At 53.6% G+C, this 26,466-nt stretch overlaps 8 protein-coding genes across 8 annotated transcripts; 3 read left to right on the top strand and 5 right to left on the bottom strand.

Moving 5' to 3' along the window:
* Positions 1-15: 15 nt before the first annotated feature.
* Positions 16-1,327, bottom strand: PG985_004321 (uncharacterized protein; the record flags this gene model as incomplete). Its single annotated transcript, XM_066824090.1, has 3 exons — positions 16-190; positions 359-869; positions 964-1,327. 3 exons carry the CDS (start codon positions 1,325-1,327, stop codon positions 16-18), a joined length of 1,050 nt encoding a protein of 349 aa, XP_066687250.1.
* Positions 1,328-2,439: 1,112 nt separating this feature from the next.
* On the bottom strand, positions 2,440-3,608 carry PG985_004320 (uncharacterized protein; the record flags this gene model as incomplete). Its single annotated transcript, XM_066824089.1, has 3 exons — positions 2,440-3,124; positions 3,187-3,444; positions 3,529-3,608. 3 exons carry the CDS (start codon positions 3,606-3,608, stop codon positions 2,440-2,442), a joined length of 1,023 nt encoding a protein of 340 aa, XP_066687249.1.
* A 1,150-nt stretch (positions 3,609-4,758) lies between these two features.
* PG985_004319 (uncharacterized protein) lies at positions 4,759-6,246 on the top strand (the record flags this gene model as incomplete). Its single annotated transcript, XM_066824088.1, has 1 exon — positions 4,759-6,246. One exon carries the CDS (start codon positions 4,759-4,761, stop codon positions 6,244-6,246), a length of 1,488 nt encoding a protein of 495 aa, XP_066687248.1.
* Positions 6,247-6,443: 197 nt separating this feature from the next.
* PG985_004318 (uncharacterized protein) lies at positions 6,444-9,204 on the bottom strand (the record flags this gene model as incomplete). The annotated part of the gene is made up of 2 exons (XM_066824087.1): positions 6,444-8,486; positions 8,539-9,204. 2 exons carry the CDS (start codon positions 9,202-9,204, stop codon positions 6,444-6,446), a joined length of 2,709 nt encoding a protein of 902 aa, XP_066687247.1.
* A 1,424-nt stretch (positions 9,205-10,628) lies between these two features.
* PG985_004317 (uncharacterized protein) lies at positions 10,629-11,294 on the top strand (the record flags this gene model as incomplete). Its single annotated transcript, XM_066824086.1, has 2 exons — positions 10,629-10,811; positions 10,878-11,294. 2 exons carry the CDS (start codon positions 10,629-10,631, stop codon positions 11,292-11,294), a joined length of 600 nt encoding a protein of 199 aa, XP_066687246.1.
* Positions 11,295-11,651: 357 nt separating this feature from the next.
* On the bottom strand, positions 11,652-19,841 carry PG985_004316 (polyketide synthase; the record flags this gene model as incomplete). Its single annotated transcript, XM_066824085.1, has 7 exons — positions 11,652-17,607; positions 17,680-18,097; positions 18,163-18,356; positions 18,415-18,510; positions 18,574-18,599; positions 18,846-19,116; positions 19,189-19,841. The coding sequence occupies 7 exons, from the start codon at positions 19,839-19,841 to the stop codon at positions 11,652-11,654; spliced, it is 7,614 nt and encodes a 2,537-aa protein (XP_066687245.1).
* A 1,473-nt stretch (positions 19,842-21,314) lies between these two features.
* Positions 21,315-24,349, bottom strand: PG985_004315 (uncharacterized protein; the record flags this gene model as incomplete). Its single annotated transcript, XM_066824084.1, has 3 exons — positions 21,315-22,009; positions 22,060-22,800; positions 22,858-24,349. 3 exons carry the CDS (start codon positions 24,347-24,349, stop codon positions 21,315-21,317), a joined length of 2,928 nt encoding a protein of 975 aa, XP_066687244.1.
* Positions 24,350-24,964: 615 nt separating this feature from the next.
* PG985_004314 (uncharacterized protein) lies at positions 24,965-26,395 on the top strand (the record flags this gene model as incomplete). Its single annotated transcript, XM_066824083.1, has 1 exon — positions 24,965-26,395. The coding sequence occupies one exon, from the start codon at positions 24,965-24,967 to the stop codon at positions 26,393-26,395; it is 1,431 nt and encodes a 476-aa protein (XP_066687243.1).
* Between the last annotated feature and the right edge of the window lie 71 nt (positions 26,396-26,466).

Here is a 26,466-nt window from a genome sequence, read left to right as displayed (position 1 = left end):
CTTCAACATGTATATTTACGAACACAGCTGCCACAGAGGTCGGGGCAGACTGGCGAGCACCGCCGGCGGCGGATGTCCCGACTTCATCGCCCTGGGTGCAACGTACACCACCTTGCGAGATGGGTTTCCAACCAGGACAGAGCGCGAGTCTAGGCCGTAGTAATCCGAGATGGAGTGAGTGAGCCATCGCCTAGAGTCATCAAAGTCAGTAAACTAGCGCGTGGGGAGGGGGAAATTGTAGCACGAGGAGTTCGGAAACAACAGTCCACACAAAGACTCCCCCTTTTCCCCTTCTCTTGTAGTATATTTCCGCCAATAATTCCAATACAGCATAGATGGTGTTATTGGTTGTACGTACTTGAAAGCACTGCTCTCGTCATCATCGCCGAGCGCATCAAACACCATGCCCTCCTCGGTCGCGCCCTGCTTCTTGTCCTCGCGCCTGGCCTTCTTCCAGCCGTCGCGCATGGTGCCGTTGCGGCCGACGAAGACGATCTCCTCGTCCTCGGTGCTGTCGCTGCTGTCCTCGGCCTCGACCTCGGCCTCCTCGCGGGCGCGGCGCTGGTCGACGAGGAACTTGCGGACGGGCTCCTCGAGGGAGCGCACCCAGGTCTTGACGGCGGGGGTCTTCTTGGCGCGCACAAACAGCTCGCGGGGCACGCGCCCGGCCACAGCGTCGTCGCCGAGCGTCTTGGTCTGCTGCTGCTTGCGGAGGGCGGCGGCGGCCTTCTTGGCCTCGACGTCGGCGCGGACGCGCATGTCCCAGGCGGCGGCCATCTGGTAGGGGACGTGGTGGACAGGATGCGTGGCCCGGGGCTCCCAATCGAAGGGCTGGGGTGGCTGCGCGTTGGGGACGTGCATGAGACGATCTATAATTGCAGAGCAAAAAAGGGGCATGTGATCAGCCGATGCAGCTAACGCGCGGAGACGTGTCATTGATAACGATGGAGAGGGAATAAATACCATTCTCCCAGCGCCGGCGCTGTCGACTACCCTCCTTGCCTTTCAAAAGTGCCTCGCGGCGCTTCATGCTATCACGGCGGGAGAGAGGCCGGCGAATGGATTCGCCCGTAGCGCGGGCATCTTGGATGGTGACAGAGGGCTTCGAATTGGTGCCATCAAGGGGAATCGAGAGCGGGGCATTGGTGCCGCGGGCGTCCGGAGAGATGGCGAGAGATTGAAGCGCCGATACAGTCCATGCCTCAATATCGAGGGCCGGGTGGCCGGCGACAGCAGCTTGGGGTTGCTGCTGCTGCTGCGATGCATTCGTAGTGGTGGTGGTGCCGCCGAGGCCGGGCGGCGGCGGGACAGCGCTGTAGATAGCCATGGTGGGATGAAGATAAGGGCTTCTTTGGAATTGGAATCAACTCAACGACCACAAAAACTTCCTTCTCTGGCCTGTATGCAGCGAACACAGCGACGATGATGGCAAAACCTTACCAGAGGAAAGGAAAGGGGAGGAACAAAGAAGCGCCAGGCAACCGATGAGTCTTACTAGTCAGTCACCCTGAGCGAGAGATACGACTAGAGGAGGTGATGATTAAGAGGGATTGAGAATGACACCGTTGACTCGGACAGCCTGCAGTACCCCGGAGCGCGGCTGGCCGTCAAGCCTGTAGCTTGTAGCGAGCTTCAGCCAATCAAGGGGCCTGCGCAATCACGGGCACGCTCAATTGCTGACCCCACTATGGATTAGGAGTTAGGGATCCTGGCCCTGCAGGCCGGATTGATTCCAGGGCTCCAGCTTGCGTCTCGTCGCGCCAATCGAGAGCTGCTGGCTGTAAGTAGCCTCCTTAGGCCGGCAAGTGGTTCCCAGGTAGCGCATCATCTAAATCGAGCGGACGATGCGGAAACGCGGCGCATTCACCCTTCTCACGGTCTGATCGGGCTCATGGATAAGGACTGCTTTCAACTGCTGATGGAATGGAATCCACTTGGCAGCTGTTGAACAAGGCGCAAGCTGGGACAGGTTGCGAGTCGTGTTTCACGCCTGGACTATTCTCTTACTGTTCTCTTAAATGCATCGAGCCTCGGCTATGCAGTGAGCCATAAACTCATTAACACAATGTGACTATGCCGCCGACGATGCTTTGTTTGCCACTCGATGCAGTGGAGGAGCCCACATCAACTCAAGAAATTCGACGAGTAGACAAATGTATGTAGTACTGAATAGCAACGACTATTTAATCAGCCAGTAAGTAGCTGACACTCTTATCTATGTCCAGAATCCACAAACATGGGCTTACAATGGTTTCTTTTTTTTTTTTTGTCTATTCTTGAGCCAATTTGTAATGTCAGTATCGCCATGTTGTTGCCAGCAGAAACTTGGGGTAAGTACAGTTGTTTCGCGCTCTGGCTCTAAGGTACACAGAATAAATGCAATAAAATAAGCAAGGAGGCGTGGTAGGAGTGATACATTCACAGTAGTCCTCGTCACCTTTATCGAACGCCAGAGCTGCCAATGCCCCCAGGTGCCAGGAGCGGCTGGTTCTCACCGAGGCCTTGTACTGCCTCGCGGTCCAGAGCGGCCTCAATCTCTTCTTGCGTTTCGGCGTAGGCCTGGAGATGGGCCGAGTACGGACCAGGCGAGGGGAGAACTCGGGGCGTGGTGCGGCGGTTGAAAGCTGGTCTGGAACTAGCCGATTCTGCGTGCCCCTGACTACCATGGCTGGGCCATTCGTAGCCAATAGCCATGGCAAGTACGATGCCCTGCATCACTGCGGTGAGAACATAGACCCCCCACGAGCTCCAACCGGACCAGCCAAGGCGGGCACCCAGACTCGCGGCAAACAGAAAGCCACCAGGAGTTTGGACGCACATCATGGGAATGCTCAGACTCCCCGCGTGCTTGAGGTGGTAGGTGGTCCAGATCTGGGGAACATATTGGATGGCAGCGAGGGCAGCAGACATGATGCCCAGGATGTTGGCCCACATGGCCAGGTAACTCGGAGCTCCAAGTGCAAGCGATGCTGTTACGATGACGATAAGCAGACCGTGGACCAGACAAGCAGCAGCAACGCCGATAGCAGTCCTCCATGTAGGCTGGTCGGGGTCGATCACATCGTCGTCATCATCTTCGGGTACGGTCTCGTCTCGGCGAAAGAACACCAGAAAAAGAACAAGACTACAACAGTCCCGCATCAGCAACAAGTCCGCCAGAGAGAGCTAGTGGTGGTGTATCCTTACATGACGGCGAAGCATATCCACTGCACCCCAATCTGGGCGATACCCAGAAGTCCGGCGGCACATTCGAGCCCGCTGACTTGCTTGCAGCACTCCACGTCGGCACGCGATTGGGGCAAGGCGAGGATGTTGGCGAACTGGGAGTTGGCACTCGTGACGCCGAGGAGGACGAAGTACGGCGAGATGCCCTCGGATGTACCTCGGGAGATAATACGGTAGTGCTGGAGCAGATAGGAGAAGAGAATGCCAATGATGATAAGGCTGGATTGCAGCAAGAAGCAGTCAGCTCTATACGTTCCGTCCTCGACTGGTTCGCCCCAGGAATGCCGGATTCATTGTACTCACATAGAAACGAAGAAGTTCGTATACCCGACTCTATGGAGTTCCGCACACCGGTCCTCCATCATGTCCAAAAAGCTGTCCATCTTGCCCTTGACCGACTCGATGCAGTGACAGTGTGGGAGGTTCGCCTCAGGAATTGGACGCTGTCGAGTGATGGGGGGTGTCTCGTATGTCAGTACGATCCGGTGAGGTCAGAAGCTGGTGTATCGGAATGTTAATAGAAGGTGCAAGAGTTGCACGTTGGCGATGTCCTCTACAAGTGGTTCGAATACATGGCGTGCTAGAAACAGAAACCACCATGGACCCCGGATGCAGTAGAAGTTGAGAAATGATCAGCCGGCAATCCCCCCCTACGATAATGGGGACGTGATGTTTGGGCTGGAATGGAGTTTGGATCATGCACGAAGTCAGTTGCGCGTAGGTAGCTCGGTGCCAGAACATGGTCAGAGGTTGACATTGGGCGCTACCTGCCGGGGGAGCAGGGAGTTCTCCAGGGGGCCGCGGTAGGCCGCAGAGGTACCCAATAACGCCTAGAATTGCAAGATAGCGCGCTACCCCATCATCCTCTTCCGTTCCATCCAGGCACCAGAACTGGCAAGGGTTTTTAGTGCGTGCAGCAGTTTGATTGATGACACACGCCGAACATAGATAAGCAAGCTCTAATCGATAACCGACAAGATACGGCGTACTACCTATTGATGCGAATTGACGGTCGTTTCTCCTGGTACCTGGCCTGGCACCTGAAGGGCGGGAACGGAACAGTGATACTAGTGAACCGACATGCAGGTGGGAAATGGGCCAACACATGCCACGAACTGCAATGACGCTCCCTGCCTGTTTGGCGATGACGTGGGACTCACCACCGCTTCTGATCAGCACCCCTGCAATCTATGTAAGTACAAGCCAGGGTGCCTGGCTCCACCATGTCGGCTGATCTGTTGAGTGGAATCGAATTCGTTTTCGCCATGGTTGGTTTGGCCGGTTACGGACTTGATGGATGCCACCCTTGATGCCTGCCTATCTAATTGCATAGGAGATGCTCACGATGCTGCACATAGAGTCGAAATAGGCTTATCCACACATAGAGTTCCTGCGCCACACGCGCCTCTCAGGGACGAGGGGCGGGTTGAGCCACTTCACTGCGACGCGAGAAGCCCAGCCACGTTGACGGAATTAGGTAGGTAGAATTCGATGCACCTATTTACAGAGTAAAACGATTCTAGGCAAGTCGACATGGAGGAATCAGAAGCAATCGATTCGTCTAAGAGCAGGGTGAAGCTGGTCGCTTCGACAGGCGATATAACCCTGCAACAGCGAAATTCTCCGAGCAGTCGTCCCCAGAAGAAGGATCAACTGCATGGCTACTTCGAAAGCGCCCAATGGTATGCAAGACGGTCCAGCTATCCAGCCCCACCCTCACTTACACGCGGCCAGGTCCTGAATATACCTACTGACCCAAAAACGATTGATAGGACTGCAGACGGCACCACTATCCTCACAACCTCATCTAACCATCAGATAGACGGCTACATCCTCCCTCCAGACCTGCTGGACCCGGAGTCAAGCCCGCACTCGCTGAACCCCCAAGTCACCATCCCCCTATCCGAGCGGACCAACGTCCTCTGCCCCGCGCCCTACTTCCAGCTCGCGGAGGCCTACACCAACCAGATCCTGATCTCCAGTCACGACCTGCCCATCCAGCTCTACTACCTCTACCCCCCTCAAACCTCCGAAGATGGCACCGCCACCAAGGTCAAACACCAGCCCGCCTCGTCCTATCCCTTCATGAGAGCCCACTCCGAGACCTTCCTCTCCGCCACGGCGATGCTGTGGCCAAGCCCAGGTACGCACTTCGTCGCCGCCACCAAGAACCTGCTGGCCAAGTTCGACGTCTCCCGCACGGGCGAGGAGCCGCTCCTGCGCATCAAGACGATCCCCTCCGAGCGCCACCTGTCCAAGGGCAGCGGCGTGGGCATGCGCGGCACCATCTCGACCCTAGCGGCCCACCCGTCGTCGTCCGAAAGCGGCCTCGGCCTGGTCGCGGCCGGGACCTGGACGCGCTGGGTCGGCATGTACGACTTCGCGCAGGCGGGCGACTGCGTGGCCGCGTGGGGCATCGAGTCCGCCGTCCAGAAGACGACCGAGCGCGGCCGCAACTCCGGCATCGGCATCGGCGGCAACGGCGTGACGCAGACGGCCTGGAGCCCCTGCGGGCGGTACCTGCTCGTCTCGGAGCGCAAGTCGCGCGGCGTCCTCGTCTACGACGTGCGCGTCACGGGCGAGCTGCTCGGCTGGCTCGAGGGCCGCGACGCCGCCGACAGCAACCAGCGCGTCACTTGCGACGTCTTCCTCTCCGGGGACGCGGCCGGCGGCGGCTTCGAGGTCTGGTCCGGCACCACGGACGGCACGGTTAAGGTCTGGGAGAACGTCGGCATGCGCGAGGGGCCGCACGCGCCGGCTTGGGACTGGCAGGGCCACGAGTCGACAGTGGGCAGCACATGCCTGCACCCGTCTGGCTCGGTCATTGCGACGTGCTCGGGTGCCTGGGACTTTGCTGGCCAAGATAAGGAAGCCGACTCGGATAACGATACGACGAAATCGCGCAACGGCGACCAGGGTGAAACAGAAAGATTGCCGGCATGGATGCGCAGAAGTAATAAGGAGAGCAGCCTTAAGATATGGTGCTTAAACTCTACTGATGGCGACACAGAGGCAGAATGATACATATGGGCGTGTCAATGCTGTTGTGTCCCGTCGAGTATTGGGGACTTCGTTCATGAGCTAGCTTTCCTGAAAGCAATATCGCGGTTATCCGAACGTACATAGCAAAATGAGAGTATCTGTCGTCTCGAAGATTTACCTCCTCCCAAACTAATACATCAAGCCACATTTTCCTGCTAAACGATACTACCCCGGCCTTATTCCCAAGGACCATCCAAGGCCGCGCCAACTCTTTTTAAGACATCCGTGCCGCCCATTACTCCGGAGAACTGTTCAACTCTCTCCCGGGGCGTCATAAGGATGAACCTCTGCAGCTCTCCCATGGATGGACCTTGTGGGTCATTGTTGCTGATCCCTTTCAGTTCTGCCAAAATGACCTGTGCAGCATAAGCGTTCATCCCAGCCCTGCGCATTATCAATTCCCAAGTCGTCTCGTCCGAAATCAGCAGACCTTGAAGTCCGTCAGCCTCAAAAGAGTATCGTTGAATCATCGCCACGAGCCACTTGGCTAGAGTTTCCTCGCCGCCGCCAACGAAATATACCTGGGAGTTGGGATTGAGCCCCAAAACCAAACCTGAGAACTCAGCGAATGGAGCACACTCCGATGCGTAAAGATCTCTGGTCGACTCATCATCACGATTAGACTGCGATACTAAGACGATGAGCCTCTCATATCGTGCGGAGACCTTCTCAACTCGTTCCTGAATCGCTGTTTTGCTCTTTTGCCCCGGGAGTGGTTTCTGGATCACTTTGATGAGCGTGGTCAAGATTATTCCGGTGACTGGCGATACGACAACATCTGCTTCAGCAGCTAAGGAAGATATTATTGGCGAGCGAGAGACCATGTTTCGATTCCATGCGACGGTATTCCAATGGTTAAAGTCCCGCTCCACAAGCTTAGCCTCTGGAAGTAGTTTTTCGATCCAACCAAGAATGCCGCGGCCAATAGTCAATGCTACTATCATCTTGATCGGGTTGGAAGATCCCCTCAAATCCGGAACTGGGGCTGCCTCAAGCTTCTCAATCGGGGCCACGTTAGATCTCGGGGCCTCGTCTTCTTTCGTGTGTTTCTTGGCTCCGTGACCAAGAAAATTTGCTTCATTCTGTGCAGATTTCTTAGGGCCGAAAAACGAACTGGCTTCATTCTTCTGCCGCTTCGAAGTCCGCAGATTGACATAGTTCGCCAATAGAGTTGCCGTGGCATTAGGGTCATCGTTGTCAACGAGTAGACGCGTTAGTCTGGTAGCATTGGCAGGCCGCGCGTGTTGGGGATGGCGCACCAAATCCACAACCGATGTATCGCTCGACGGCGGGGATCGACCTGGTTCTGCCTCTTGCAGCTCCAATTTCCGTTTTCTCAGGATATCCGTGAGGCCTACGGATTGGTTATGCGACACCTGGATTTCTTCTTCTTCTTCGTCATCCTCAGCCTCTCTCAGTATGGCCACTCCAGGTCGTTTCTGTACGCACGATGCAGCTGTCGGGAGTTCTGCATCGTTGTACATTCGAAGAACATCATCCACCTCTACAACATCATCAGGTGACTCATCAAGAGATACGTGGCGAAGCCTATACGGAAATGGCGCCCACCAGTAATCCCGTTCCCTATAGTTGCCCTTCAGTCTCGTTAAAGCCATTCCAGGAGCTTGCAAGAGGTACTTGATGTGTCGACTGCTATCTTGTCCCAATCTCTGCCACCCTGGCTTCGTGATGGCAAAGTCCATAATTGGGACTTGGACGCGAGCAATTGCATCTGCGTGTTCCAGGCGCTCCTGCTCTATAGCCAAGTTGGCCGAATGTGCGCCTGCTTGCAGCTCTTCTAGCAGTTCGTCGCTCAAGAGGTCAGGTATCTCTTTCCACGAGTAAGCGTCTACATCACAGTCAGCATCAACAGCCAGTTGCGCGCTCTCCGCAGCCTGCTTCAGGTCAATCGTGCGGTTTTCTGGTGGAGAGTTTGGTCTTGATGGGATTAGAGGCTGTTCCACTTTGAGAGACTCGGTTCTTCTGACCGCAGGGGAGAATGTTTCTACTCCAGGTGATGAGGGCAAAACAGGCGTCCCCAGGATGGGAGGAGAACTGGCTGCGATCAAGGCCGACTGTGCCGCCACCAGATCTTCCTCAATCAAGCTACATGGGTCTGACGCGACCGGGACTTGACAGCGATCTGGTCCAGGGGTGTACAGCTCTTCAGGCACTGACAATGGAGTGATTGGCGGGGTGACATCGCGAGACATGAAAGACTAGGAAATATGTTAGCTTGATCGTCAAGAACATGGATCCTTGTCTACTGACTCGGCGATCACGAGATCCTCCCACCAGCAACTGTTCTGGATTTTCAACATCCTTGTCAATAGCCAAAGTTGTGGCGAGAAATCTCAATGCATCCTGGGATATCGCGAGTTGACTCGCATCAGCATCTCGTGCCAACTGCGAGCGAAACGAGTGGGCACTTTCAGGGTATTCTGGTGCCTCGTCCAATGATATCTCCAGTGGTTCAAGTGGGAGCATGTTGGAATATAAGTGAACATTTGTTCTCTCTCTCACGTCTCTGAGGAGCTCCCTCCAATCGGACTCATGGTCAGATCGTAGAAGCGGCAATGCCACCTTCAGATGCCGTCTCGGGCTGGAGCATGCGGCCTGGATGGCCCGGTCCATAATAGCTTCGTCATCCTCTCTCCGGGCGATGGAGCCGAGGAAGCTGACGGAGCCCTTAGAGATGACCGGTGGTTCGCTGAGGGATAGGCGAAAGGGAATATCGAGGTCTGGAAGTGAGTCATCCTCTCCGTAGCCTTGACCCTGGGATTCAAGCAGTGAATTGGCGGTTGATTTGAGGTACGAGACAGGGTTGTATGATTGAATATCTATGGACAGCTTATTCATGCGGGCATATTCATCCACAGCCAAGTCTGCACTGGGCCTCGGACTCCTAGGAGGGTGGCGCACGAATGCTTCGGCCATGATGGTGATTGGCGGGCGAACCTCTATTCGCGCGCATGGGATCAAATGGATGTTCTGATGAGCGTTAAAACAATACCGGTAATAACTGATACTTCATGTCAAGTTGAATAATCGATTTCTAGGTTTGTGCATCAAGTTCGGTATTTCTTCAGATATACGTGTAGGCACATCAGATTGGAAGATTTGGAAATGGCAGTTGCATGGTGTGCTCCTTCCCCAGCAGAACACCACCCGTGTGCAATTCCTACTTAAATAGGCACCGCTGAACGGCCATTCTACATCAGACCATCGTACAATACGTCTGGTTAGAAACCTTTATCACATACGGTGGGTGATATCCCATCTCATTGCAGTATTTTTTACCTCATGACATCTTCGAGACAGCCAGCTAATCAACTCGCGGTGGCACATCGCACGCCGAATGTGGAGATTACCTGCAGGTGCTCCTTCCCCTCCAGCGATTCGACTTGCTTCTTTCACTCCCTTCAGCGCGGCACCAGACAGCGCTGTGCATATGCCGGGGCGCCAGAACCCCAAGCATGCATGTTCAGATACCGTCTGTCTCATCGTCCTCACGAAGACATGGTCCTGCTTATTGGACATACACCTATTTGAAGAGGAATACATAATTCATATCTTTCATACTTACGCAACCAACTTTAGCAACATTAGCTAGAGACCCGTACAATTGACTGTCGCAACATAGAACCCATGATTTCATAGAGTCATGGAAGCTTAAGTACGAAGTCCTTGGTCTAGTAGGTCTGGGATTGGGTTAGCTCCCTTTTGTACAAGACCCCAGCAGAAGAATTCGTCAATCTTATTTCTGCATTTGGAATCTTGGCAGTTGAGCTAATAAAGAACATAGCCTGGGTTAAGTATGCAGACAGACCGCGCCACTTCATGTTGGCAAAGGTCTGAAGCCAAGGCGCTACCAAATGCCACCGCTCTTCAGCTCTAATATCACCCTCGTTTGCCGCCGCAACCGCAAAAGAGCCTTGATATCAAAGTCCTACCCGACTGGTGATGGCGACCCCTGTTTTCAGCTCTCAAGGCGGGATCAAGATCTGCATCGACCGAGTGCCGCGGCTGAGAGGCGCTAATAACGCTTCTTTCTTCTTCGCGCTTGTGGCTTTCCGTGTTAGTCAGTCATTGTGACAGCTTGTGAGACAATGGGCTTATCTAGAACCCTTGTAGGTAATTACATTCCAGGCGAACATTGTCTTGCTCTCGCTTCACTCGTTCCAGGGATGCCTTTGTTATATATACTGCATATGGCACATTCCCAGGGGGGTTCGCCTGTCGCCTACCCGCTTACTTGGTTCCCCATCTCTTCTCTTGTGGAACGTTTATCCAACACTGTTCATCGCTAAGACTGATCCCTGATCTCGTTGCTTGAAACCCCTTCATAGCAAGATCTCATAATGGCGATATCAGGACTGACCGCACCTGGCGTGCCCCCTCAGCCAAAGTGGCTCATATTCATCAAGGGGGCCATCATCCTGCTTGCCACCGTGATTCTGGCTTTGGCGGCCTATGCGCTTTCTTTATATGGCGACATCGCATACTATTATTCCGCCGGGGCCCCTGGATATCTGCTCTTCGTGGTAAGTCACACCTCTTCCCTCACCCCTTGAACAATGTCTTCCGATTACATGCTGACCATCAAAAAGACAATTTTCTCATGGATCGTCTATGGCGCTGCCATCTTCCTGGAGCTTAAGGCCAACCAGTTCTACTACCGAATTGCCATGCTGCTCGCCTACATCCTGACCTGCGTCTTTTGGCTCTCCAGCTGGGCTTGGTCGGCGTCCTGGGCGGCTTTTACTCTGGCTTACTACGACGGTTACTTCTACTCCGGACTTCATACTTTCGGCTCCGTCATGGCTGCATGCGCTGCCCTGGGTGCTGTCACCTGGGTCTTGTGTATCATCAACCTGGTCTTCTTCATCATCGGAAGTGTCCGGAACCACCACTCAACCACCTCTCCCGATGTGGAACTCGGTCAAAAGCCAGCTGAGAATGTTCAGGCACAGACACCTGTGTATGCTCAACACGCAACCACGCAGTCGACGCCTGGTCAGGCATAGGCACTGAGACGCCTGGGGACGGACTGCCATGCAGGACGTAAAGGGGCCAGCTAGGGCTTCTCATTACTGACTCCGAGGCTCTTGGTCCAGTTAGCCATAATGTATACTAATGAGCTTATGTCGGTAAAAATATAAGGAACAACTTGTTGAGATACCCATGCTTATGACTGCTACATGTGTTCATTCCATCAAGTATATTAACTACCTGGATAATGAATGGCGATGTGCGACTGTGTGCCGCCGGCAACCCACTAACTCAACGCGACAATCTGTGACCAAATTGAACAACAAACTTCTAACGATCGTAACTAACTCGCAATCCCACATTGAACAAATTACCCCTCAAATCCTCCTAACTCACTTCCTTTGCGCCAAGATCTCCACCGCCAAAGCTCCAAGACTCTCCGCCCCCGTGATGGCGCTGAGCACGAGCTCCACACCGGCCTCGCGGCGGATCCAGTTGCGCAGCTCGACCGAGACGAGCGAGTCAAGGCTGAGCGAGGCCAGCGGCGCGTCGGCACCCACCTCGTCGCGGTCCAACATGGTCATGGCGGCGACCTTGGTAATGAGCGCCTCGGTCAGGCCCGGCAGAGGGTCGTCGACGGCCTGTTGCCAGGGCCCACCGCTGGCGCTATTCGTGGTAGAGTGCAGCACACCGCCAGCATCCCCCCTCTTCGTCATCATCTTCTTCTTTCTCTTGGCGGCCTCCTCCTTGACGCGCTCGCGTGCGTACACCGGGTGGATGTAGTCCCAGGGCCCGTCCCTTATAGGCTTGCCATCGAGGTAAAAGGTGCAGGCGATGGCCTTGGCATCGCGGTGGAGTGGCGACGACGCCATCACGGCGCCTTTGACGAGCGTGCAGATGTCGGCCATGGTCAGCGTGGCGCCAAGCGTCTGCTGCAAGAGGTCGCTCAGGTTGTTGCTAGCAACGTAGCCGACGTCCAGCACGACCGGCAGGGCGATGGAGACAGTGTGCATGCCCAAGGCGCTGCGATACTTGGCGAACTCGTGGTAGAACACAGCCGAGCCGGCGTAGATGGCCTGGCCGGGGTTACCCGTGTCGCCCAATAGAGAGCCCAGGCCGATAAAGAAGTCCATGTCCTTGGGCAGCAGGTCGTGGAGGTGCCACGCCGCGTCCACTCTGGGTCTCATAATGATCTGCCAGTCTTCATACGTGGCGTTCTCGAATAACTTGTCGCTGAGGAGAAGGGCGCTGTGTACGACACCTCGGACTTGAGGGAGATCCTTGATGGATTCCATGACACCTTCTAGTTCCCTCTTCGATCCAACATCGCATGCCAAAGCCCTTACGCACACATTGGTCCCTTTGAATCGGGCGAGGAGCTTCTGGACTTCAGCCCCAGACGCACCACTGCGGCCAAGAAGGACCAAGTTCATGGCGCCATGCTCAATCATCCAGTACCCCAGGCTGAGGCCAATTCCCTTGGTTCCACCTGTGACCATATATGTCGCGTCAGGATTCAAGAGGACATTTGTCGATCTCAGGTCGCTCTCAGCCATCACACGCTCGTTTTTCCCAACCGTTACCAAGACTTTGCCCGAATTCTCACCAGACCTGAGCCTCCGCAAGCCCGATGCCAGATCCGATATGGGGAATACCGACACAGGCTTGATCGGAAGGGCGACGCCCTGTTGGGCGAGATCGGCAAATGTGGAAAAGATGCGGCTCAATTCCTGCGGGCGATGTTGAGCCAAGCAACGCAAGTCAATGGGGTGGAAAGTGGCATTGTTCTCGAATGGCGACATCGGTAGATTGGTATTCTGAAGGGCATCCTTCTTACTAATCTCGACGAACCGTCCCAGGGGTGCTACCAAAGACCAAGTCTCCTTCATGAGGTCGCCACTGAGCGAGTTGATGATGACATCTATGCCCTTCCCATTTGTCGCGCAGAGAATCTTGTCTCGGAACTCTGGGGTACGGCTGCAGAAGATACGCTCTTTTGGTATGTTGTACGATGCGTGTAGGAACTCCCGCTTGTCGTTGGTGCCAGCAGTGGCGTAAACCTTGCCGCCCAGGTGTTGTGCGACGGTGATACATGCCTGTCCAATAGCACCCGTGGCCCCATGAATCAGGACTGTCTCGCCCTTTTCAAGGTGTGCGGTGTGCATCAAGGCGTATATAGCCATGGAATACGCCAGAGGCATAGTCGCGGCGTCCGTATTGCAGGTGAAAGGAGGGACCAGGGCAACATGAGAAGATGACAACCTCTTATATGTAGAGAAGCCACTGCTGTTCTCAACCGAAAGGAAGAAAACATTGTCTCCCACTTCAAGGCCTGCCACGGATTTGCCGGCCTTGACAATCGTGCCTGCCCCATCAAATCCCGGTGGAGTCCAAGGTATAGAACCAAGTATAAGACTGAGATCGCGTTGACTGACACCAGCCACCTCAACTCTTACCAGCACTTCCGTGTCTCCCAGAGGGTCTTGGAGTACATCAGTCCTGCGGTAGTAGATAGAATCGGGGCTGCCGGCACTATCTATCGTCATCTCCAAAGCGCGTTCGCCGTCCCAGATGTTCTGTAGCTTGCGACATGATATGCCCTGCTCCACAGCGAATGGCTCTTTGATATCTCGCAACAACCGCATCCGAGGTACATGGATTGACCCTGCGTGCCACACAAAATCCAGGTCCTGTGTGCGGGTCACCTCTGGGTCTCGGAGCTTCTTGGTAAGATCAAGTATTGCCGATACGCCTTGCTCGGTCAGAGGTAACTGGTCAATGATCATCAGGTTCTTCGGCTCATCCTCGAGTCTCAAGGTCCGCATGATTCCCTTGATAGTTCCACTCTCGACCGGTCCGTTATCGGGGATGACCCATAGTAGCCCTGCATTGCGTACCAAGAGGTCCTTCATACTGTCAAACTTCGCAGCATTGACGTCTTTCATCAAATTGTGCCTCGGCGAATCAAGTACGATGTAAAACGGATTGTCCGTTGGGTCGATATCGGCGAAGGATCTCATCGTGGTACGACAGCCGAAGCATTCAGTAACAGCATCGGCGACAGTCTGCGCGAAACCGACTTCTTCCTTGTCCATGAACGGGCCACACACCGTCACGGTCTGGTTTGCATCCATCTTGCCAACCCTGGTGGCACACATGATACCCATGACCTGCTCTTGGCCGCCCAGTTGGTCTCTAACGTTGATGTCCACGCCCGAGAAACCGGTGTCTTTGAGTAGACGGTCCCAAACAGGTACTGGCATCATCGGACCTTCCTCACGGTCACGGTATTGATCCTCGGCGTACCACCAACCCGGGAGTAGGAAAAATGGAAGCAGAGTCGGTGGATGTGCGCTTGCCTCCAGTAATAGGAGTTTGCCCCGGGGCTTCAGCAGCTTTCGTACATTCTCCATGGTGATTCGCATGTCTGGTGTGGCGTGTAAAACGTTGGCAGCGATGACGACGTCGAAATCCTCGAGTTCAAAGCCCTGCTCCGCGGGGTCTTGCGTGATGTCCAGCTTCTGGAATGTGATGTGTTGGGACCACTGGGCCAGCTTTTGGCGTGCGTTCTCAAAGAACCCTGTCGAGATGTCGGTGAAGGTGTAGTTCACATAGACAATACCTTCTTCTTTCCGATTGCGCGTAAGGGCCTGGAGCACGGGCAGTGTGGTCCCACCCGTGCCCGCACCGACCTCAAGTATTCTCATGTTGTGAACAAGGTCGGATAGATGAGACACCAGTTTGCCCATGGTCTTGCTGAAGTGGGCGTTCATCGCATCGGCCTCGTAGTGGCGCGTGAGCAGGCCGTCGCTCAGCATGATCTCCAGCGGTTCGACCTCTTGGCGCAGAATGGGCACGATCTGCTCGCCCAGGACGCAGAGCATCTCACCTTGGGCGTCTCGACTGCGAACCATGTTGCGCAGTTCCGTAGCCGCAACGTCTGAGGCCAGAGTGACTTTGCTCGCGGCACCGTGCCGAATACCCCACTTGACGAACTGGGCTAGGTGGTAAGGCAATTTCGAGCGGTCATCTTGAGCTGTCTCCACCAGTCCTTTGTTGATATAGTACCATGCTATGCGCTTCAGGTCTTCAGCGCGCGTTTCTTCAGCTTGGTCGTCGGCATGTTCCGGGAGGACCTTCTCGATCTGGTCATCAGAGAGATACTCGAGACTGGGCAGCAGTTCCCACCCCCAGTTGTCCGGGAGGCTCGCGGCTGGGTCAATGTTCTCTTCAGCAGACCCAACAGTGCGAAACGCAACCGACTCCCACTCAGCTATGGGTATCAGCGCGTTGTCGGGGCTCCGTGAGAATGCAGCCACGCCAATCTGCATGCGGCCTCCCTTGAAGTCGTAATGTAACAGTCTAGTAACAATGTCGAACCGCTGTCCAGGTGTTGAGGGTATGGTGTTAGAGACGCGGAAACGACTGATATAATTTGGCATTTGGGCCGGTAGTCTTCCGTCTTCGGTGATCTGGAGAGGGGCACCTCCTTGAAGAAATCCATCCAGCGTTGGAGGGTCAACCGTGACGGGAGAATCGACAGAATTTGGGCTACCTGGGACCTCTGAGGCGTTGCCAAGATCACGCAGTTTGTGTTCGAGTACCGTGTATCCTTTCCCCGAGAAGAACCTGACCGAGTTCTGGAAAGTGGGTCCGAAACGAGTCGCTCTCACACTGGCTTCTTTGTAGTAGTTGGTGAGGTCGTGTTCGATAATCTCCCCTGTCGTATTGACCAGGGACAGAGAGGTCTCTAATCCTATAGTATCCGCCGTCATGCTTTTCGTCTCGGGCTGGACAGAGCCATGAGAATGTATTGTCCACCCAGTAGCATCGTCCCAGGTTGATATTTCAAAGTCCCAGGCCGTCTGAGAAACGTTCGATGCACCTGTGACGGCCGGTTTCAGTTTGGTGACCATGTCGATAGCCTGTTCTTCTTGAATTTCCATGCGCTCCTTGATGTAAAAGTCCCGGACGACAAAAGCGGCCGCAGGCACCGAAGATGTCTTCCGCGCAGCCTCAATGGCACACGCGATATACCCAGTCATGGGGAAGACAACGGCGCCAGCCACGGCATGGTCGCGGATCCAGGGCATCTCGTCGAGCGTAAAGACCTGTCGATATGCGCGCTCCTTGCCGCCATTGGAGGACAGCAGTCTACCGACCAGAGAGTTATACGGCTCGCCGGGAAACAGCTTTTCGTGATTGGATCTTGACTCAATCTTGTAGCTCGTCGATCTGTCCCATGCATAAGCCGGAAGATCATCAAGCACGGTTGCAGTTTTCACTGGAGTCCCATTGACCTCCCCAAGATTGATATGAGAGCCCAAAGTGAAAAGCGACCTGGCCAGGTCGAGAAGCGCCTCATCCCCGTCTGTGTCGCGTATCAAGGAGGGAAGATATGTTATTGGGATAGTTTGCTGGCTTCCGGCCTTTTGAGGTCGAGTGAGCTCAATCGTCTGCTTGATGGGATTTTTCAACGCGGAATGAGGCCCGATCTCGATGACGACATTGGCAGCTGTGCCTTTGCTGCTGATCATGTCTTTACCATTTGGCATGACGACTTGTTGGATGGCATCACAGAATCTCACTGGACGAACCAGGTTCTGCACCCAATATTCGGCGCCACCCGCGGCTGTGTCTTCAGTCTGTCCAGTTACGGACGACACGAAAGTCGGAAAAGAAGTCTCCCTTGCTGATTGGTCGGCGAGACCTCCATCACAAAAAGGCCTGATGGTTTCGAGGTAGCAATCGGCCACTGACTCCATGTGGCGCGAATGATAAGCAATGTCAACTTTCAGTCGTCGAGAAAACAAGCCTTGCTCTCCAGCAGCTTTCTGGATGCTCTGGATGGCTGGAAGATCTCCCGAAATAGTGACGCTCTGTGGGCTATTGATGGCGGCAATGGTCGAGTAAGCACCTCCCGAATGCTCGTTGATAAGATCAGTTGCCTCTTCAAGATCGACCCCTAAAGCAAGCATGGCACCTTTCCCGACATATCTGCTGGATAATAGGGCAGCCGCCTGACCTCGGAAGTATGCCACAGCACAAGCCGTCTTGAAAGACAGCAGACCCGCCGCGAAGGCGGCTGCTATCTCGCCACTGGAATGTCCGGTAACAACGGCTGGCTCCACACCCCAGCTTCTCAGAAGTGTTACAAGGGCGAGCTGGACCGCGGTACACGCAGGCTGACTGATCTTGGCGTTGTTGACACATGAAGTACTATCCGGCTTTTGGAGTTCTTCCGTTAGGCTCCAGGTGGCGCCAAATTCTCGAAAATGTGCCTCTGCTACAGCCATTGCCCTGGTGAAACCCTTGTAGTGTTGAAGTTTGGCAGCCATCTGAGGATACCTGTTTTATGACGCGATGTTAGTTGGTGATATTGTGAGTGACGTAAAGAACAAATACGGATCATGCACTTACTGGGCACCTTGTCCAGTGAAAGCAAAGGCCACAACCCTCTCCTTGGCTCTTGCTGGTTTGGCATTAGACAGCCTCTCCAATAGAATTGGGATGGAATCCGCGACAACAGAGACTCGGTGAGGAAAGTGGGTGCGACGCTCTCCCAGCGTATAGCTCAAATTCACCATAAAATCATCAGTCCTGGGTGCTCCGTTGAGATACTCCTCGAATGACGAAAGATATTCAATAAGGCTCCGTTCTGACTTTGCTGAGAATACAAATGCCCGCTTGACTTCTGTGTTGTGGCCATTTTGGTGAAGCTCTTTCCCATTGACGCCATTCTTGTGGAATTCGCCGTTTGTTGAGTACCCGTTTGTCTCGATGGGATTATTGGGTGGTGGTCCCTCAACGATCACAGCAGCATTGCTGCCACCAAATCCTGCATTTACGTAGTTAGCATAGTGCTCAAGACGATATGCGTTCTGTAGGTAGGCCAGTTCTTACCGAAGTTAGTGACTAGAATCCTTCTGATCTCCCCCTGAGGCCATTGGATTTGGGTCTTAGGCACAATAATTTTCTCTTTGTCTTGAATCTTGAGGTTGATGCACTCAAATCCTGCCGTAGGTAATACGACTCCGTGCTTGACCTGGAGAATGGCCTTCACCATTCCGATCATACCACTTGCACCCTCCAAGTGACTAGGCACACCGTGTTAGCTAGGAGTGACAAGCAAAAAAAAGATGTCCAAATGCTGACCCCATGTTAGACTTTATCGAACCAATGTAGATCGGATTGGAGGCTGTGCGGTGTTTTGCGAGAACTGACGTAAAGGCGCCAGCCTCAATAGGATCACTAATATGTGCATTTCTTCATTAGCCAACAGTCCTCATTTTGGTGTTTCTCTGTGATACTCACCCAACAGCTGTTCCGGTTCCATGGCCCTTTTCGAATTCATTGATGTCAGTGAATGTTTGCTGTCGTCGTTGCTGATGGGAAAGACGGGTCATTTGCTCGAAGGGCGCCAAACAAAGGGGTCCCACTATTTCTCTGAGCTAAAATTCAGGGGGGTACATGAGGCAAATGCCAATTCAGGGGTAAGAACATCACATGGAAGACAACAACCCACGATCAACCATATTGCATAATGAACGACCAAAACATCACTTCCACGCATCTCAGAGACTTACCTCAACGACAGCTGTGTCGGATGGATCCAAGCCTGCCATCTCATGAACCCGCCGAAGCAATTCCCGATGGGCTATGCCGTTCGGCATAGTAATACCGTCGGACCGGCCGCCGTGGTTGCAAGCAGAACTTCGTATAATGGCCTGGATAGGGTCGCCATCTCTGATGGCCTCGTCCATGGCTTTTAGCAGCAGGCAAGCGCCGCCCTCGCCACGGCCAAAGCCCGAAGCCTTCGAGTCATACGAGTAACTCCTGCCATCGTCCGAAAGCGCTCTGTCCAACTCTAGATTCAGCACGACAGTAATACAATATGTAAAATGAGAATAATAGAGTTGCATTGCTTACCCTGTCTTCTCCAGTGCTAGAAAGCCACCAGGACCAATATTCAACGAAGCCGCTGCTGCGAATGCGGCTTTGCAGTCTCCGTTACGAATGGCCAAGATTCCCTGGTGCACAGCATACGCGCTCGAAGCGCACGCCGAGTCAAGAACCGTACTGGGGCCGTCTATGTCGAAGAAGTATGAAAGCCGGTTCGCGAGCATGCACGGCGCGATCCCTGTAGCGGTGAACGTCTTGACGCCAAAGTGATCGTCGGTCAGACATCCCGAGTACTCGTGTTGCCCGCTGCCGATGAAGACGCCAATGTTCTGGCCGGCGATGCTGTTCAGGCTGTGGCCCGCCATCTCGGCGGCCTCTAGGGCGATTTCGAGCAGCATGCGCTGCTGGGGGTCGGCGTTTTTGGCCTCCTCCGCTCTCATGTTGAAGAAAGCGGCATCGAAGGCGTAGATGTCCCCGGGGACGAAGTGGCCGCCCTGGACCCTGAAGACGCCCGACTTCTCGGGACCTGGCCTGCAGTACGCATCTTGGTCAAAGCGATCCGGGGGGATTTTGGACCAGGCCGATCTTGCTTGTGCCAAGTAGTCCCATAGGCCTTTTCCGCCAACACCAGGAGCGCGATAGGCAAAGCCTACAACCGCAATAGGGGCGTCTTGAGACATTGCTACTAAAAATCAATGCAAGATCTTTCTCAATACGAACTCAAGGGTTCTTCGGCCAGTGGAAACAGTTGTGGGCCTACATTCTTTAACACCAGGTAATTACAAGTCGCCGGCCTCTTCCAAGTAAAGATAGAGGAAGAGGGTTAACAGATACGAATGAGTTGCTGTATCGCCAGATATCAGTTTCCGATTAACGTCACCAGTCAATATCGTAACAGTATCGGGAAACACAAGCTTACCCAGTGGACCAAATCACCATTGGTAGAACGAGCGGGGCCCTGTTGGTTGCGAATCCCAATTCAGTTTGATATCAAAGTCAATTTCCTGGGAAGGAACAAACCTCGCGACTGCGTGTTTTTGTTTCATGCGCACGCCAATGCGAGGCATCAAGGAGCGGGCCTCGAGTCTGAGCCAGAGCCAGAGCCAGAGCACGCGCCCTGGCAATACTACTTCACTCTGAACTTGCCGACTGCCCAAACCTTCAGACTTGAACCAATAATTCAGTTTGGTGCAGTAGCGTTCCGAAAGTTGTCGCTCTCAACCTAGATACAGCAATCTTACCGAACTGTGCAACGAGTCGCGCCCGGTGTTTAAGCATGTGCTCTCTTATCTGCAGCAAGTTGCAAGTTTTTTATTTCGAATCATATCACGTAAGCTTTAGCTCCCTGCATCACAACTTGTCAACAAGAGATAAACACACGTAGGGAGTCAGCTTTGCCAGATGGCGGTGATTAAATTCGTCTAGTGACATGTGCATATCGTGCAACGATACGGGTGTTTAGCCTATCCATCTGATCTCTCATCTGCGCGACAATGAAGTTTTTTCTCCCCAAACGGCTACATTGGTTACATACTCGTGGAATTTCCGACATGTGACTAGGGCTCAAGCTCAGCTGAATTGACCAATCACTTGTTCGTCTGCGCCTTGGCCATGCGACTATGGTGAGCATGTTGAACTACCGAACCTGGGCTTGAGGGGTAAGTTAAGTGTTACATGCATGAAGTAGAAAGTTTGTTTTGGCTCGGGCAGAAGTGGCAGAAGTTCGGAAGAAACCCCTTATTCCGTGGAGTTTGAACGCCTAGCCCCGCATCTGATCCAATGGTAGCGTTGGGCGCTCGGCCTCCCGGATAGCGCTGACTCTAATTCGACTGCAGGCCACGACTGGCCGGGATGACGTCCAAGAAGTGGCGGTGACGTCGACGTGAACCTCAGTCACATCGCTGCCGACCATAGAAATTTTAGCGACAAATCTCAAAGAGATGGCAACGGGATACCTAGTCTGAAGCAGAGAGGGGTTGGGAATGCGTGTCTCGGGGAAAATAAGTCAATAATTGCGGATGCAGAACATGGAGAATACCACTCCTCATGGGAAAGGTTCAATAATATTGTATCGGCGATGGCTAACGATTATAGATCAAGACACCGACAGACAAAAACAAAAGAAACTGACAACGAACATAATGGGAATCTTATTAGCAAGCAAAGCGACAATCCATCTGCCGGTGCGGAGCGCTCTTGATAGCTCCCCCCAAAAAGTCCTCCTGGGCCCAATTACCGACTTGGCAGTTAGGCAGCCTCTTGGGATCCACCCAGTAAAGGTTCGAGACATAGCTGCTGGGCCAAGCCATCTCGCCGTACTTGAGATGAACTACCCAGCTCCTCCACAACGTACGGTCACACCCTGCCTCCTCGACCGATGGACATTTCGGATCCAACGCACCTGGCGGTAGCTTGTCGGTCACTGTCACGGAGATCGGGAGGGCGAGTCCCGTCTCGGATGTGGGCACAAGGTACTCTTGGTTCCAGTCCTTTTTGAACTGGCCCTGGTGTTTCGGCTTGTCGCCCCCGTCGTAAAAGCTGTATTCCACGAGAATAGGTTTGTGATCAGGGTCCTCGACATACTCGTCAAGATGCAGGTTGCATGTCTTCGGGGTCGACGGCGGCGGCGGCGGCGGTTCGATAGGAGCCGTCGTGGATGCAGTGGTGGGACTTGCAGTGTCAGTGGATGCTGGTGTAGATAGCGGACTCGCGCTGGTAGAGTCCCCACTGCTAGGACCGGCCTCCTTCATGGAACAGCTTTGTTCATCCCGCTTTAGGTGTTGATGTTCTGCCGGAACCCACTCGGCATGTCGATCTCCGATGTCTGCGTGATGGAAAATGTCAGTTTCTGTTGTCAAGCTACTATTTTTAAAAAGAACTGGAGCTTCTTCAGCTTACCTCTTCCTTCGAACCACATTCGCCACATGGCTTTGGGTTGTTCCGTCTCGACGATGTTTGTGTTGCGTTCGCATGCCTTTGGGGCCGGTTGATACTGAACAAGCACTTTTCCCCGGTGGAAGTTGAACAGACCATCACCTCTATCCGGTTCCCATTTCTGCTGTCCGTTGCCATCTCCCACATCCACAAATTCCCATTTTTCTTGGATCGAGTACTGGATAGTTGAGAGGGCTAGTTCGTTATTGTTAGGGAAAATAGTCCTCAGTTCCGCCAGAATTCGGTTGACGTAGCTATTGTGCCTGAACTCGCTCCCGCCGGCTGTTTCCGAGTTACTGGGCTTTCCATTCAGCAGATATGCTTTCTTGCGTGGTGCTATGACAAAGACGCGAGGCTGATTGGCATCGTCAAACATGTGTCCATGGGGGTTATTATCATTGTTCCGTAGCTCGTCAAGGCCGAATTGACTCAAGTACTGGACGCCTAATCCCGTATGCAAGCGACGGATGACGTCGTACTCGAATTGTTCGTCGCCGTGCGTGAATGAAGGCCATTCCCAGAAATGGCTAGCCCATGCACCTTTTGTAGAGACGACCACGACTGACGTACATCCATACAAACCCGAGACAGCCAGCGTGTTAACTTGGTTGCCGAATTCAATCCAGTTTGACGTGGGAAATGCTTGGTCATTATAGAAGCCATGCTCGACATGGTTCGCCTCTTGAGCGACGGCCAATGCAACCTCTACCCAACAGTCAAAACATGGTTATAATGAACAGGGTAGACTGGGAAGTAACCTACCACCTCGTATGAACTTCTTTCGATCGCCATTGTAATTTAGCGGGTCAGACCATTTGTTCAATTCCGGCTGACTGTCTCGGGCTGGGGCACCACGCTTCTTAAGCTGCTGGGAGAACCTCTTTCCTAGCCCGCAACTCACAGCGCCACAATTATTGGGGCTGCACAACGTCTCTTCGGATAATAATGCCGTAGTTGTAGATGCTAACAGTGTATCGCATGCTGTTCCAGTACTATACGCAAGCGTAGAGCAGCCGGTGGACTGTTGACGCCGCCTGTCCCTCTCGCCATGTCCCGGGACTGCAGTTGCCGTGACAGAGCAGAAGACACTTGCGTAAGTCGCGGATAAAGTTGTAGTGCATGAAGTGCTACTTTGCGCTGTGCTGGATGGTTCAGGGTCATCTTTGGTCTTAGATGGTTCCCCTTCTTTCCCTGGATTATTCTCCTTTCCAGGGTCCGTTCCATTTTCGGGGTCTTCTCCCTTCCCAGTGTCTTCTTTGTCATGTGGATCCTTTTTCTTCTCTGGATTACTTGATTCTCCTTCGCTCGTCCCGTCCCCTGGGTCCTTGCCCTTTCCTGGGGGCAGAGATGTTGTGGTCGAGGCAACTGACGTCAAGTCTGCTGGGGGAAGGGGAGCTGGGATGTTAGCAACGGTGGTAGTCTGGATGTTTGAAGGCGGAACAGTGCCCAAGTGTGACATGACAATTGAGAGATCAAAAGATATCTTGCCAGCATTGTCCCGAATATCTTGAATGATAGGAGCCAAGTCACCCGGCGCTGTTGTTTGCTGGCCAAATTCGAGACTTCCAAGAATGTTTAAGACTCCGCAGGTCACATCCTGTAGCTTTTGGACAAGTGTTGTCGCTATGTCCTGTGTGGCTCTGGACGAGCTGCCAGTGCAGTCGAAAATGCCTTTACCGTTTGGAAGGCCATTCGAAAGCCCACCAAGCTGAGGGATCAGGTTCTGAACAGCAACAATTGCGGCGGTAGCCTTGGCTGGATTAGGATCCGAGGCCCATGAGCTTGCGATCGGAAGTACGTTGCTTGCCAAATAAGAAGACACAGAAGAAACACTGTTTCTCACAGGGCCTCCAGAAAGGTCGAGAGATGTCGGCTGAGGACCGGACGTGAGAGTGACGAGGGAGGTTATGGGGCCCCCCTGGATCACAGCAATGGTTATAGGTTCGCCAGCTTGATTGGTTGTCAAAGTGTCTATAATTGTCGGTGTTGCTGGATATTGTCCATGACATGGCTCAGGATGGTCTTGGGCCGTACTGCGTGTGCTTGGGGCGGCCTCTGTCCGTATTGGAGAAGGGCAAGGCTTTCCGGTAATGCAACACTGTCCAGCGTGATACTGGACAAGGTTGATGCAGGTAGGCCATTCTTTTGCATTGGGACCTGGTGGCTGAGAGCGAGGAGCGACATCATGGGTGTAGGCGTTGGCCTGGCTGTATGCCAATCCTACCACGACGGCAAGTGCCCCTGTGAGGATCATGATGAAGAGAATGGATATATAGTATGGAGTTCAGAAAAGACTGTCCTTGGAAGATGCTGTTTGACTCGAAGATTAACCATTGCCCGTTTTATATGAGCTCTCTGACGTCTCATTTGCTTTTTATCCTGTTGGCAACATGAAGCACTCATCTCTACCACAACTCGCTTGCAGCACTGCGCCAAGGTATGATAATGTTGGTAGAGACTTGCCAGTCCTCAACGACTTCCTTCCAATTCGCGATCCACATTGAGATTTCTAAATTTAGGTGATGGCACCAACGACCAATTATTTCATGAATGGCTAACAGTAAGACTGCGCCGCATCCCAGTCCTTGTAGCCACCTAAGCTGCGTTTCTTCCAACAGCCTGGGGCTTCTGTCCTTACAAAAGTAAGGGCTAATATCAGGTGGTAGAAACTCCGCCCGGTTCTTGGTCAGCCTCGGCAGGGATTCCTACCCGAAGACCCCAGCGCTCCCGGGCCGCGTTGTATTAACCAACTACCAACAGCAAAAGGCCCTCGCAGGACTCAGCCCCGCACTCCAACCTTGACAACTTCTCCCAACAACCTCCATCTATCAGCTTCGAGTGTCACGACCGAAAGACTTGCTCTATCTCAATGATGTCCTGTTTAAGGAAGCGCGCACGAGAGGAAGATGAGGTTGTTGAAACCGAAGCCCCTGTGGGACAAGAGATCAAAAGAGGGAAATTTGGAGACGTTGAGCAGAAGTCGACAGAAGATGGGATGAAACCAACAGAGGACAAGCTGGAGGTTATGCAGGAGGAGGAAATACGCCGAATTGAAGCCCTCTATGCCGACCTCCCTCCACTGCCCCCCGAAGTACCACAGCCGGACTATCTGATCCAAGACCAACCGCGGTACAGCCAAGACAAGGGATCACTGGCATTCTACTCAGCGTGCACATCTGGGGATTTGCCCCAAGTCTGCGACTACATCGACATTGCCCAGCCATCGCATGCCGACCGCCAGTATGGCCTCGAGAAAGCGGCTCACGCTTTCCAGATTAGGATCGTGCGGTATCTAATGCAGAATCAGGGCACCAAAATTCACACCCTAGTTTTCCAAATACATAAGAACAATGACCATCCTGTCCAAAGCCTCTTCGGCAACAACTCCGTTATCAATGGATACCTTTGGGGAGAGACCCGACGATGGCCCAAAGACAACGTTAGGCTCGCGGTGACAAACATCTTCGCAAGCGGCTGCTCCAGGGCTGAGTGCACGCACTACCTCGACGCTCTGTTCCATACAGGGGCCAACAAATCTTGTGGTACGGCACGAACCATATTCGATAGCGGCAGTCCCAAGCTGCTCTCCCTTTTACAAGTCTTCCTCGACAACGGGTGGCATCCCAACCAGATCTTGGGACCACCCCAAGAGGTGGCACTTCACCATGTGCAATGTGTACGAGATACTAGGATATTAAAGCTCCTCCTTGACCATGGAGCGGATCCAACCATCGCCCGTAAGGGGCCCCGTTCCATGGTTTTTCTCCGGCATCCTTGGAAAGCGCCCGTTCAGCGCAAGATCGGAGACGTTCTCGACATGGCTGCTAAGGTCGCGTCCACCGAGGCCATCGACCTTTTGCTGGCCCACGGTGCTAAGTTTGAATACGGACGAGCACTACAATGCCTCGTCGAGTTCAGACTCCTCGCAGGTGCTGCGGTTGATTCTACACGGTTTGAGATGGCGGAGCACTTGATACAAAATGGAGAGGACATCAATGGACACAGGGACGTTTACGATGCCATCCAGCCTCACAGCGTCATGACTGTTGGAATTGGATTCAAAGCAACTCCATTGTCCCACGCTAAGGGGTCCCAGGACTGGGGCTTTGTTCAATGGTTGTTAGAGAAGGGCGCCGATCCACAGGCCCATGACGGTCGTGCATTCGACGGACGCGACAAGGAGCATTACGGGCTGACGTATCGACAGGCGTTCGACAAGAACCAGGCACGTCTTTCTAATCTAGTTCAGAAGGTCAAGGACAGGAAAGAGAGGGATAATGAGCATACCGTACATGTCTGAAGTATACATATTCGGCAGGTTCTATGATACAACTTGAATTTTCTCACAAATTGTACTTGCCATATCGTCCA

Source organism: Apiospora marii (genome assembly GCF_038362585.1).
Source record: "Apiospora marii strain CBS 49790 chromosome Unknown utg000003l_segment0_segment0, whole genome shotgun sequence".
Lineage (NCBI taxonomy): Eukaryota > Fungi > Ascomycota > Sordariomycetes > Amphisphaeriales > Apiosporaceae > Apiospora > Apiospora marii.
This window is presented reverse-complemented; position numbering and strand designations above follow the sequence as displayed.